This window comes from Dendronephthya gigantea, unplaced genomic scaffold (genome assembly GCF_004324835.1).
Source record: "Dendronephthya gigantea isolate DGI-Jeju-01 unplaced genomic scaffold, DenGig_1.0 000155F, whole genome shotgun sequence".
Taxonomy (NCBI): Eukaryota; Metazoa; Cnidaria; class Anthozoa; order Malacalcyonacea; family Nephtheidae; genus Dendronephthya; species Dendronephthya gigantea.
The window spans coordinates 124,412-137,534 of NW_021163165.1; the positions used below are offsets into that span (position 1 = coordinate 124,412).

At 38.4% G+C, this 13,123-nt stretch overlaps 1 protein-coding gene across 1 annotated transcript; it reads left to right on the forward strand.

The window, feature by feature from the left end:
• Positions 1–3,162: 3,162 nt before the first annotated feature.
• LOC114537274 lies at positions 3,163–4,800 on the forward strand. The gene is made up of 2 exons (XM_028558414.1): positions 3,163–3,801; positions 3,886–4,800. The coding sequence occupies exons 1-2, from the start codon at positions 3,163–3,165 to the stop codon at positions 4,798–4,800; spliced, it is 1,554 nt and encodes a 517-aa protein (XP_028414215.1).
• The last annotated feature ends 8,323 nt before the right edge of the window (positions 4,801–13,123 follow it).

Genomic DNA, 13,123 nt, shown 5'->3' on the forward strand with positions numbered 1-13,123 from the left:
AGGTTAATATATATACAGTAATCGAAAATTATTTCACAGGTAACCAATTTAAAAAGGACGACAGCGCGAAATTTCAAAAGGATCTAATGGTGTATTACCAGCTCAGCATGGAAATTATTGAGGCAAAGTCTTTAAAACCTTTTGTTGAGAAAACTCGTGATGGCGTAGGTGCTGCATTAGTAACCGGTAATAGCGATATGTTCAAAGAAGCATTGGATAAACAAGAAGCTATCGAAGATAAGGAAAACCGTATTAACAAAATAGAGTTGGGTTGGGGGATTCTTGGCATGGAATATGTCGAAAAGAGGACAAAGGCGTTGGAAGAAGGAAAGAGGCTTCTGGCGTCTGAAAAAAGACAAACGATTCGAGTAGAAATAGAGATGCTCAGTTTTTCTATTTCACAAAGGGCAAAGAATATAAGTCGTTTAGCAGGTATTTCGGCTGGATTTTACATCTACTGAGTGTGCATAATTTCCATGATGCTAATTTTATGTGAGAGAGATCTGAAAAGCAGCGCGGACAAATATTTGGAATAGCAGTCGAAAAACCTTAAAACGGTTTACGGTCACTCTATGATAAAATGTCACACAAACGTGTTTGTACAGTATATATATGTTTACTGTATTTTTGCAAGCGTCCTACATAGGAAAGTACTTTCTAAGATGGATCTGGTGATGTTTATAGGTAAATATTTTAAATCTATATTTTATATTGCAATATATCACATATTCATCCAAGCAAAGGTCTAGGCTTCGCAGTAAGAACGCCAATGAAGAGGACGACGGAGGTAATATTTAACAAATATATTAAATTTTCCGTGTTGATATATACAGTAATATCAACACGAGTGGATTTGGGAAAACGAGAAATGTTATGAAAATACAATTTCGAGTCTTCCTGACTTCCACGAGTGTTGATATAACTGTATATTAATACAAAAAAATGTTTTATATTTTTCGATAATATATAGCAAAGTCAAAAGCCCGAAGGATATGAAAAATGTGACATCGAGTTATATCAACACGGCTCTTAGCCAATCAGCGTTCAGAATTTTTAATTTCTTTCTTTTTTAGCCGTATTGCCATTGCAAGCGAGGCGAAAGGCAGTTGAAATCTACCTCACTGGCAAGAGATTAGAAGAAGAATTGTCACTTCTTAAGAAAGAAATGGTCCAGTTTCTCTGCTATTATAAAGACAGTGTAATCACAGATCTTTCAACTTGTATAAATTCCCTAAATAAAGGTAAAGAATAGAGTTTCATATAGGCATATAATGATGTCATACTCTGTTAAGATTCAGACTTTGTTAAAACATAAAAAAGACCAACTAAATTGTGTTACCAATGACAACAAACATATTTCTGAACTATAATTCAATATTTAAATATAGATGACTTGCCAGATGATGATGTTGTACCATGCAATACTGATGATGTTGGAAAGGTATTACACAGTCAGCTATTTACGTTGATTTCAATTTTCCAGACTGATCTTCAATTCAATTGAGCATTTACGCATAACAACATTTTCTGCATTCTGTATGGAAAAAATACAATTGGCGAGGAATACATCAACCAGAAATAGGCTCGACTGTTAAATTGCAATGTACAATTGCTGTACGTACAGTAATTTTATATTGCTTCATAACTTACAGCCCTATAGTATTCTGTTAGAGCTTTGTCAACAAGACATGGTTTGGAAACTCGGCCAAAGTCTTTATCTTATTTTTTTACACTTTCCAAATGATATTTTATTGGCAAACATGAAGACAGTATTCTTTTGTTATAATGAAACCATTATCTGTCAAAGGCACTGTCGAAATATTGATAAGTAAAATTTGAAAAGATTTAAAACCGTAGATCATTATAAGCTTGCCTAGCTTCCAGACCATAACGTCCCGATTCAGTGTTGTTAACGTGCATCTTCATATGCTGTATATTTATATAGGGAAAGTATTTCTAGACATCTAAGCCGCTTTTCAGTAGAGGGTGAGAACGCTGTTTTAAAGTCTCGTATATTCTTTTGCAAAAAGATGATAAATGAAGGGGTCACTTTATTTAAGAGCGTTCTTGACGGATCCTTTCCTAATCTGAATATTGACGATAGTGAAGATGAGGATGGCGATGAAAAAATAGAAGATGATACTGATGTTAGTGATGTAGAAATGGAAGAGGCCGTCGAGTGATGCTAACATACACGCAAAAATTATTAATTCGAAATCCAGCGACAGTGAGTGGGTGGCAGCCCATGATACCCCTACCACTGAGCAAAATATACGAGTTATTCTCGGGGGACTGGAAGCCTGGGTTAACTTTACTTTGCGTTATTTTTAGCTACTGTACAGTAGTTTGTGAGCAACATGTTACTACAATATTTCTATAGACTTTTTTGTGTTATTAATGACCAAGAATAATTAAGGATTAACATTTTTTTATTAACAACAGTTTTTAATAAAAAATGTTAAGCCTTATTCTTGGTCATTAATAACACAGGAAAGTCTATTAATATAATGAGCCTAAGAGAAAGTTCAATACCAATGTTTATTTTATATTTTGATATAGGTAATTGGAACCATATTGTAGTTCTTATATAGTTATAGGTTAATTTGTAACAGTTGTCTGAATTAAACCAGCTAGAGAAAAAGGTTAGGTTTTTGTTGGCAAAAGGGGGAACATCGTGAGTAATTTGTTGAGAAGTAAATTTTAATCTTAATTTAAACAGATTTCTTTTAGATTTTCTAATTTTTATTTCTTGAAGTTTTGTTCTTACCCAACATTAATTCAAAGCAATTACAGCTGTCAAATTACTATAGTACGTTATAGCAAATTTGAATCTTTCGGCTAAAGGCCCTGTCACACTGTTGCGTATGATAGGAACGTATGAGTCGCGTATAAAGATCATTTCATTCTTTTTTATACGCACGAAAAAGTCCGTAAAAATAGACATTTTGCATAAAATTAACTTATTAAACGTATGGGTATCGTAAGAGTAGCCTGTCGCTGGCGTATGCCAGCGTATGAACAGCTTACGAGAAGCGTTTGGAATGCGCATGTCAAGCATACCACTGGCGTTTCACAGACTTTAATCGTATGTAAGCGGCAGTATTTTCACACGGCTCCATTCGAGAAAATGTCAAACCTACAGTGAAAAAAGAAGAAGACACCATGGCAAATAAGAAGACATCATCTACCCGCGGACGAAGAAAAGGAAAGAGGACTCCATCATCAGCCGTTGCCAAAGCTGACGAACAACGTGTTTGTGCACCTGCAGATGTAGTTGAACCACCTGATGAAGATGCACTTATTCCTGAGACATCTTTAAATAATGCGCCACATGTTCCTGAGCTCTCAAAGTCCCCAACACAACCTTCCCAAGACTCCCATAATTCATCGGCTTTATCATCTGAAACCATTGATGACTTCACCTCCTTCCGGCGGGCTGATAGCAAGAAGAAAATTAGAGGAAGAGGGCGAAAAAAAACCCCCTACAACCTCAGCGCCACAGAAGAGGAGCTGATGCTGGAGTTTATCATGGACAATCCTGTGCTGTGGAATGTGAAGATGACAGATTATAGGCGAAAAGACAAGAAAGAGAAGATCTGGGAAGAGCAAGCACATCAGATGAATAAGACTGTTGACATCCTCAAGGGCTGGTTCAGATCGTTGCGCGACACCAATATACGCCTTGACAAGAAGAAAAGCGGGGATAGTGCTCCAAACCTGACTAAGAGAGAACAGTGGATCCTCTCAAAGTTTGCCTTCCTGAAGACTGTCACTCGCCACCGACCGGAGCCCATGCAGAGTGTAAGTATACAACCATATTACCTTAGCAACATGATAACCAAGTAATTTGAGACAATTTCCACATGATATTTTTGGTCTTTTTAGGTGAAGGAAACCATCCAGCTTCACAGAGGAGATCTCAATGCTGCCGAGAGCGCCTGCGCTGATATGCAGGATGTCTTAGATGAAGTCACTCCAATACCATCATCTACCGCTGGAAGGTCCCACAAGCGACCTCAGGACACAGAGAGTGACGTCCTTGAGACTCTACAGAAGAGAGTTGCTGAGTCTGGCACCATCCTCAAATACATCTACAAAGCCAAACAACAGCCCATTACAGCACGAAGTGTCTTTGCAAATTATGTTAAAGAGAGCCTTTTGACTATGTCCAAGTCCAAGTACAAGAAGGCAAGGTCCTCCATCAATAGGTTATTGTCTGAACTCATGGATGAGGACAGCGATGATGAATTTCCAAGTGCAATGGCGGCTCCATCTATCAAAGTAAACCAACAAGAGATCCCTTCTCAACCACCCCACGATTTGCACCCTACTACAAGTATTCCCTTCTGTTCATTTAGAGCATCAGCACCATCCTTCTCTGAGCATTATCAGAAACCTAGCAACATGCCTATAAACATGCCCCTGGCATCGTTGGTGAGAGGCTCTCAGTCCATGGAGTACATGCAGCAGTTTCACCAGCGGTTATTTCAGTATCCACATCATCACAAGACTACCACTAAACAACAGCAGATGATTCCTCCTTCCCAACAACTTGCTCAGCAACCGTTTCAGCAAACTCAGCAACAATGCACTCCTACCTCTGGCCCGGTTCGTGCCTCTTTGGCTTCTGCAACAGAGTTAATAACGGAAACGTCTAGCCCAACGCCGCACAGTCCAAGCTCAGCCTTTGAGCAAAGTCACCCGAACATTACTAGTCTTTCAGGATTTCGAGACATCATGGAATCTACTGATGATATTGGATTTCAGGATGAGGTTCTCAACCTTCAACCACCAACGTGAAAGAAGTATTGACTATAGACCACGGCGGCTGTATGGCTTCATCATTGTCTCGGAGGGCAAAGGCATCATCACCTACAAAGAAGTAGGGGACACTCTGATAGTCATTTGGTAAAGCATCGGGGATGGGGGATCCTATAGTTCCGTCTTCTGTTAATTCTTTGATTTCAGAGTTGTTGTAGATCTGTGCGTCCGATGATGACCCTTTACCACGGAGGTCTGCCTAGATGAATTTATAATCTGCGTCTACAAGGCCCATGAGTACAACAGAGTAGAATCCCTTGTAGTTGAAATATTGGGATCCACTTTTTGGTGGACACTTGCAGGTAATGTGCTTCCATCTATAGCACCACATGTATGGGGAAGTTCCACCTATTGAGGAACTTATCAGATATGGCACGCCATCCCTGGCGTGGTAGGGCAGGTCATTACTTCGGAACAAGTATTCGTCGATGATTGCTTGGCAAACTTCTCTGACAATAAGTGACTGGGTGTTGTGGGGGACCCTCCATCCGTACTTCATGGCTGAATACGTGCTCCCAGAGGCAAGGTTTCGCAAAGTCAAAGAGAGCTTCAGCCCAGGCTCCAGGGGTCGCCTATACTAGGTATGTTTCTTGGTGATCCTGGGACTCACTCTTGCCAGAAGCTCATCAAACATCTCGGGGACCATCCGCATAAAGTTCTTAAAACATCGCGTATCCTCGCTTCGAAGTTCCACCAGAAGTTGGTCGTAAATGAACTGCCTTCGCCTTCCGATCCATGATCTCTTCCATACCTCACGTCTTTTTCTTTTTCCTTTTCTCCTTTTCCTTCTGTTATTTTCTATGTGACGAATCGTCAAAGCTATGAGATCAAACTGGTATTCAAGAACAGCTAACTCCATCCTTTATCCTCGAAGGTACAGATGATTGAAGGCATCCAACATAAATATATATTATACACAATAAATGACATGCTATAATATTTATATACCCTTCCTCGTAACGTTTGCAATACTCTGAGGATACGACGACCAGGCGTTAAATATACACTAATTGTACGGTAAATGCGTTACTTAATCGTCAGTCATACGCTAAGCCCTCTATAGACGTTAAACATACGTCACACATAAGTTAGACCTTCGTTACTGATGCGCTATCAACACGTTAGTTGTACGGCACACTTACTCATTTGCGTATGATTAGCGTACTCAACCTATTAGTACAGTACATTTAGCGTCCTTCTGCCGTATTCAGCGTATGACTAGCTTATCTTTACCGTATAAACCATACGTCCAAACACGCACAAGATTTTTAAGCATGCTTAAAAAAAATTTTCTTCCTCGGCGTATACCAGCGTATGTGACCGTGCTTGGAACGTGTATAACTTACGCACGACGTACCACCAGCATATTTCAGCGTATTCCGGCGTATGCGTGATATTTATCACACGGTGCCATACGCTAATGTGATACGCAACAGTGTGACAGGGCCTTAAGCTCGTTAATGTTGTTTATCACTATTTTTGCTGGAACCTAACAACGCGGGCGTTAAAAAACCCGATATTGTGTTGTCATTTGCTGGAGTTTGCGACAAATAATTGGGTAATATCCTTATACTTCGCACACGAATATATTCTCCTTGATCTTTATCCCATGCAATAGCAACCCCCTCTCTATTCATTTCGGTTCCATAAACACAGCTAGATTCAACTTCATGCATGCCGTGTTGGGGTCTTGGATATACACCCTATAACAGTGAAATTGACCCTTAACATGCATAAACACAGCTTGATTTAATGAATAAGCCTGAAATTTAGGAATTATATGTATTTCAGTGATCTAAAACAGTGTGTGAAATTTCTTGCTGCAAATCGATTTCTATTGTAGGTTGACCTCACGCATGCCATTGTTGGGGTCTTAGATATATACCCTATTACAGTGAAATTGACCCTTAACATGAATAAACACAGCTTAATTTAATTAATAAGCCTGAAATTTTTGAATTATATGTATTTCAGTGACCGAAAACAGTGTGTAAAATTTCTTGCTGCAATTCAAATTCTATCATAAGGTCAACTTCACGCATGCCGTGTTGGGGTCTTGGATATACACCCTATTACAGTGAAATTGACCCTTAACATGCATAAACACAGCTAGATTTAACGAATAAGCCTGAAATTTTGGAGTTATATGAATTTTAGTGACCTAAAACAGTGCATAAAATTTCTTGCTGCAATTCGATTTCTATCATAGGGTCAACTTCACGCATGCCGTGTCTTAACTAATATGTAGTGAGGTCAGCAAGCAACGTTTCCAACACGGACGTCACCCGAAAATTAGTACAACTAATATGTGCCGCATTTATCATCACAGCATTCATGCAGGAAACAAAAAACTATAGAAATCTTTTTTTGCGATATATGTTGAAGATTACCATGTCAGGAGGACCACTTTCGCTGTAGACTCATCAAAGGGCCATCAAAGAAACATTTGCATAAATTTTTCATGCAATTTAGCCACATATCAGTGAACGTCATATATTCGTTATCAATAAACGTTAATTAAAATATTTGTGTTGATATATGTCCATACATTTGTGCTGAGAATGATTTAATTGATAGAGGGGGCTAAATGAAGGGCGGGAAGGTAATTAATTTTCAACTATGCAGGGTGTCCCAAAAAAACCGGAAACCGCATAAATTATATATTCGAACTTCACATTGACAACTTGATATTATAAATTATGAACTTGACATTTCGGTGCCTCTGGAATTTCATAATTTTGTACAGTTGTGTACAGATTTCATAGTTTTGTACATTTTGAAGTTTCATAACCGTAATGACTCGTGTCCACTGCTGTAAAATTCCTCTATTGCAATTGACAATTCGACCAAAAACCGTTTGTTACAAATTTGCAATATCAATAAAATTTACCTAGTATATAACGTTAATTAATCTAAAGAGTGTTTTAGGTGTTAATACAACATTGAACTTTCCTGCAATATCAAAGGAAATCAAAATAAAATAAATGTCGGAAGTTTCATAGTCTTCTCATTTGACCAGCTTAGTTACCTTGCATTATTAGAACAATAGTAACTTGGCAAAGCGGGTGCGTATTGTATTTTTGCGTAAATAATCAATGCTAGCAATGTTCTTAGACCAACATACACGAGTTTTATTGTGCTAACTATATTAAGATGACGACGACACTGGACCCTCGGTGCATGATTAAAATATAGTCTGTAGATAGTGATAGCGAAGTGAGAACTATTCATGCGTTGTGTGCAACAAATTTTATAAGATTTATAAAATCATTTAAAAACGTGATGTTCGAGATGAATGCACTGCAGGGCTTGAAAGAACGCTCACAAAGTTCCCAATCATGGTAATCAGCAGTCGTCATGACATTCCCTCCTTTTTCTGATCGAAAACCCTGCTTTTACGTCAGTCACAAACAATTTCTTACCGACACCGTTCAGCTGTTATTTCACGCCCTGGCAGTGTAATTCGAATTTTATCATACATAATCAGTACAACGTTACTTAATTGACTTAATGATGATGAAAATCAGAGTCCTTCATTTTAGGGGACTGCATGTCGTGAAAGATTCTAGACAATTCTAACAACGTGAAAAGCGGCTTTTAAAGGTTGTAACTGTAAATTTATAATTATACAAAGAACTACAATACTAAAAAGTCGTATTTCGTGGTGCGGAGACTCTCAAACGTGGGAGAGGCAGTAATGGCGAAAAAATCGACCGTGAGAAAGGCTAATTGCCTAATGTGAGTTGAACAGCACCTGTTTTTAAAAACACTACAATGTACCAGATTAAAACTGTCAGTTCTGGTAGACAATATATTACAGCCTACTGCATCCTTGTATGAAACAATCTAGAGTACTGGTATATAAGTTATACAGGGTGTCCCCAAAAAAACGAAAACTATTGAAATCAGTCATTGTTAAAATTTGAATGCCGTGTTCACGAATTTTAGCTCGTGGGGATTTAATGCAACTTATAAAATGCTAAATGCTTTGTGTTGCTAGAGAAAAGGGACATGTCGAAGATCATGGTCCTGGAGATGCACATTTAAATATTGTTATCCGTATTTGTAAATTGTAAATATTGTTAATAAATATCATTTTTGCGAACAAGCAAATTTTACTGCATCATATGCATGCATAAAAATGAGTATGGTAAACATTTATACACCTGTGGGTCCCAACAGAGTGCTTAGGCATTCAAACTCTATCAATGGCATTGTTATGGGTGATTTCAATAGTTTTCGTTTTTTTTGGGACACCCTGTATATCAATTTATTAAAAATGTACAAGCAGTGTGAATATATTATAGATATTTAGGTTAATGTCGATTTTACTTCTAGTGTAAGCGTTATTGAGTGCAACAAGATGTAGTAGACTTGCTACAAGTCGACTTGTATTATTTAGCTGCGCCATTGAGCTAAAATTTCTCGAGTTAAAGTTCGGATTTTAGCTACACGGGGTTCGCCAGATTGCTTTATTCACTCACTGGTTTTTAATACTCCTTACAATGTGAGTCAACTTGTAACAAGTCTAAAGATGAAGGTGAGAAGTGTAATTGTAATGCCATAAAAAATGTAGAATCTATAGCCCCGTTTACACTACACTCGATTTATTGGCACGGCACGGCTAAAATAGTTACCCTTACTCATTTCATTCGTGCTCGGCCTTTCTTTGCGTAGCCTGAACACTAATAAAATTGAGTACGGGTACCCATTTTAGCCGTGCCGTGCCAATAAATTGACTGTAGTGTAAACGGGCCATATATTATGGTATTGCATGGTCATACTACCTCTACAGTCATGCCCATAGAATAAAGATCCATATAGGAGGACCAGTAATATTTCTAAAATCCAATAAAGTGCATTCTCATGTTTGGAACAAAGCAATTTAGAATAGTCATTATTGCCAAATTATTCCGCACGTTAAATCATTTTAATTTCATCATGTTTTGCTGCGTAGAGAGCTTCCATGCACAGCAGGTATATACAGGGTGTCTCAAAAAAAAACCGAATCCATCCTTGGCACGTTACTGTGCTGTTTTTTATATTAAGAAAGACCAGGCTTTTAGCTGTCGAATGACAGACTTTTCGTACCAAATGAAGAAAAAATGAGCGAATACGAGTTCAACGAAAAATATTGGTCAAAATCGCATTCTTTCACCTCAGAGAATTGACTGTAAACGTTAAGTCTCTTGGGAATTAGGTTAGTCAATTAACTTTGCATAATATGCAGTTGCATACGCATAATTTTGTTATTGCAAACATGGTTCAACTCACAACAGTACAACAAATATTTATTGTGAAAACGTTTCATGAAACAGGAAGTCCGCAAAGAACTCGGGAGAGTTTCAGGCAACGTTTTCCTGAGCGGCAACCGCATGCACTCTCAACAATTTGGTCAAATGTAAGAAAGTTTTTTGAACATGGCACAACATTAAACCGAAACAAGGGGAATTCTGGCAGAAGGCGCGCGGGGAGATCAGAAGCCAACATTGAGGCGGTCAGACAGCGGCTAGCTGATCATCCTACAGACACAAGCGCAAGACGGAATGGTGTTGGCCTACCACATGCCACGTTCAACCGCATAACGAGGTTAGATCTGAACATGTACCCTTACCGCATGCACATCCGACATCAACTCCTTCCTCGAGACTGTGCTCGGCGTTTGCAGTTTGCGCGATGGCTGGTTGACCGTTGCAGACGAAACGAAGAATTTCTGCGATCATTCGTTGTTGGAGACGAAGCTGGTTTTGCCATGAACGGCCAAGTTAACAACCGTAACGTTAGGGAGTATGCTGCTGCAGGACAACCGCCCGCAACCTTCCTGTGGAAATCACAGATAAAGGTTCTTGAACCTAAAAGAAATTTCAAGTTTTTAGGCTTAAGTCTAGTGTATATATTTAAAATATTCAAGAAGTTTAGAAAACCTTAATGCACAAAGCGAATTTGCTCCATTATAAATTGAGTGGGGGTGTATTACAACAAGTACGATCGTACTATAGTGGACCAGGAACTGCGTGATCGAGTTTCGATCTAGTGAAAATCGTTAAACGCTCAAAAGCTCCAAGGTTATGACTTGATAAACAAATAAAGCTTATAATTAATCATAATTAGTCGTCTACATTCGTGAGCAGCTTTATGACAATGGAGAGGACAATGTATTTCTAATCGTTTGCGTTTACTTATACAGGGTGTCTAAAAAAACGAAAACTATTGAAATCACTGATCGTTAAAATTCGAATGCCGTGTTCACGAATTTCAGCCCGTGGGGATTTAATGAAACTTATAAAGTAGAGATAAGATGTAATACGTAGGTCAATTACAATATTACATAATTTACATGCCTGGAAAAACTCTCTTCAAACCATTAATTTCTACTTCTGAGAAATCTACCATAAAATGTTTTGGTTGCCATGCTGGATTCCAATTGTTGAACACTCTCAAAGCTTCAACCAAGTCGTCTGTGCTTTCATAATTATTGTGTCACAAAAGAACCCACTATCTGATATGTTGCATCTAGAAGACATATGTCATTTGCATATCTTGAGAGAAGCCTAGACTGCTCCTTTGTTTGACGACAGAAGAGTAAAGGCTGTTGAATATCATCACTTTGGTTGACCTTTACTTCATCATCATCCTCTCATATTTCTTCACTTTCCTGACTACTACTCTCTTTCACACCACTGCGAACATATGGTCTGAAAAAGTACCTCTCATTTGGATTATTTTGCTGCCATTCTTAGATTACGATTTCAACGTTTTCTTGATCAATTAAAGAATACTATTTTGTTGCCTTTGCTCTAGTCATACAGTTTGAGTCAAATTTTGTGTACGTACCTAATTTACCATATTTTCCATCCTTTTTGTCAAAAACAAAACGAGTTAATGTCCCCCTTTCGTCTCCCTCGTCAGATTTGGCGTAAGCCATTTATTTCTATTTTTATTATTTCTCGTATGAATAAATCACCCCCAACGGTTATTCTTTTTACTTTATTTCACTGGTTTATTTACGAAATCTTTACTAATTTGGTATTAAATATCAATAAGACTTGGAATTACAGCAGAGTTGGAATAAATTATCAAAATACATAAATTAAAGAGCAAACTCAGTCCCAGTCTTCTCTCCACATTTCGAGCTTTTGGGTATCCTAAAAAGCCACGACTATATTGTCCGGCACTACACTGTTTTCTTGTTTAGATCGTTTGACTTTGCCTTCCGTAAGAAGAGTTTGCGTTGACAAGCTCGGACTTGTCCTGGCTAGGACGCCCAGTCATGCAGCAATCGGGCTAACGGGCCTAATAGTGCCATATAAGGCCATATAGGGCCCAAACGGGCCTAATAAAATACCTGACCCACGAAAAAATGGGCCAATTATTATTAGGAATTTGTTGAGCAATCATCTAGTAAATATGGGTCGCACGCGTAGGAACTGTCCTGTGTTTGGCTGTGGTAGTACAAATTTAGCAAGGTTAGCAAATCATCTCGACCGCAACGAACGCAGGAAATGGTTAAAGTGGAGTAAGACAGCAATATGTGTACCTCGACAGAGTAAAGAACCAAAGGAATTCAATATGGAGGAGTGTCTGGAAAATTTATTAGAGCACCAAGAAGAGATGGAGAGAAACTTTAATGTTTACTGAAACACTGCAAAATTAAAGCATGTGCAGTCTAGTCGCTAACGAAGAACGTCTACCTCGGGGGAAACGAAAAAAGTACATAAGGGATGGTTAACATTTTAGTTTGTGTGCATGTACTGCACTACGAAAAAGTACCGTTGAGCAGATGCTCATTACTGCTTATGAGCAGACATCTGCTCATAAAACTGCGTTGCTGCTCGATAACAAGGCATTTACACACTTCTAGTGCTAAAGGGATGAGCTGCCAATTTTGCGGAAGATACTTCAGCCTCAGTAACAATCTGCGCAGACACGAACGAGAGTATTGCCCACTACGAGAACAAGAAAAAAACATGTCTCAAACAGACTCAGACAGTCAAGAAAAAGATTTCCAAGATGATGTCTCAGAAATAACCTAATCAAAAACGCGTTCCGAACGCGTTCCAGGACTTCGATGCTGTGTTGTCACCGACAAGGAATGAAGTGCAGGTATGAACAAACATGCAATGTTAACTAGTCGATCATTATAATTCAGACCTTCGATTCACAATATCGGAACCTCAATTGTTTTACATGTAAGGCACAGTATGATATGAATAAAATTCGAAATACGGTAATTACCGTCACTACTGTATACATTATTTAAATGTATACAAAATAAAAACTAAAAACAATGGTTTGACTACCG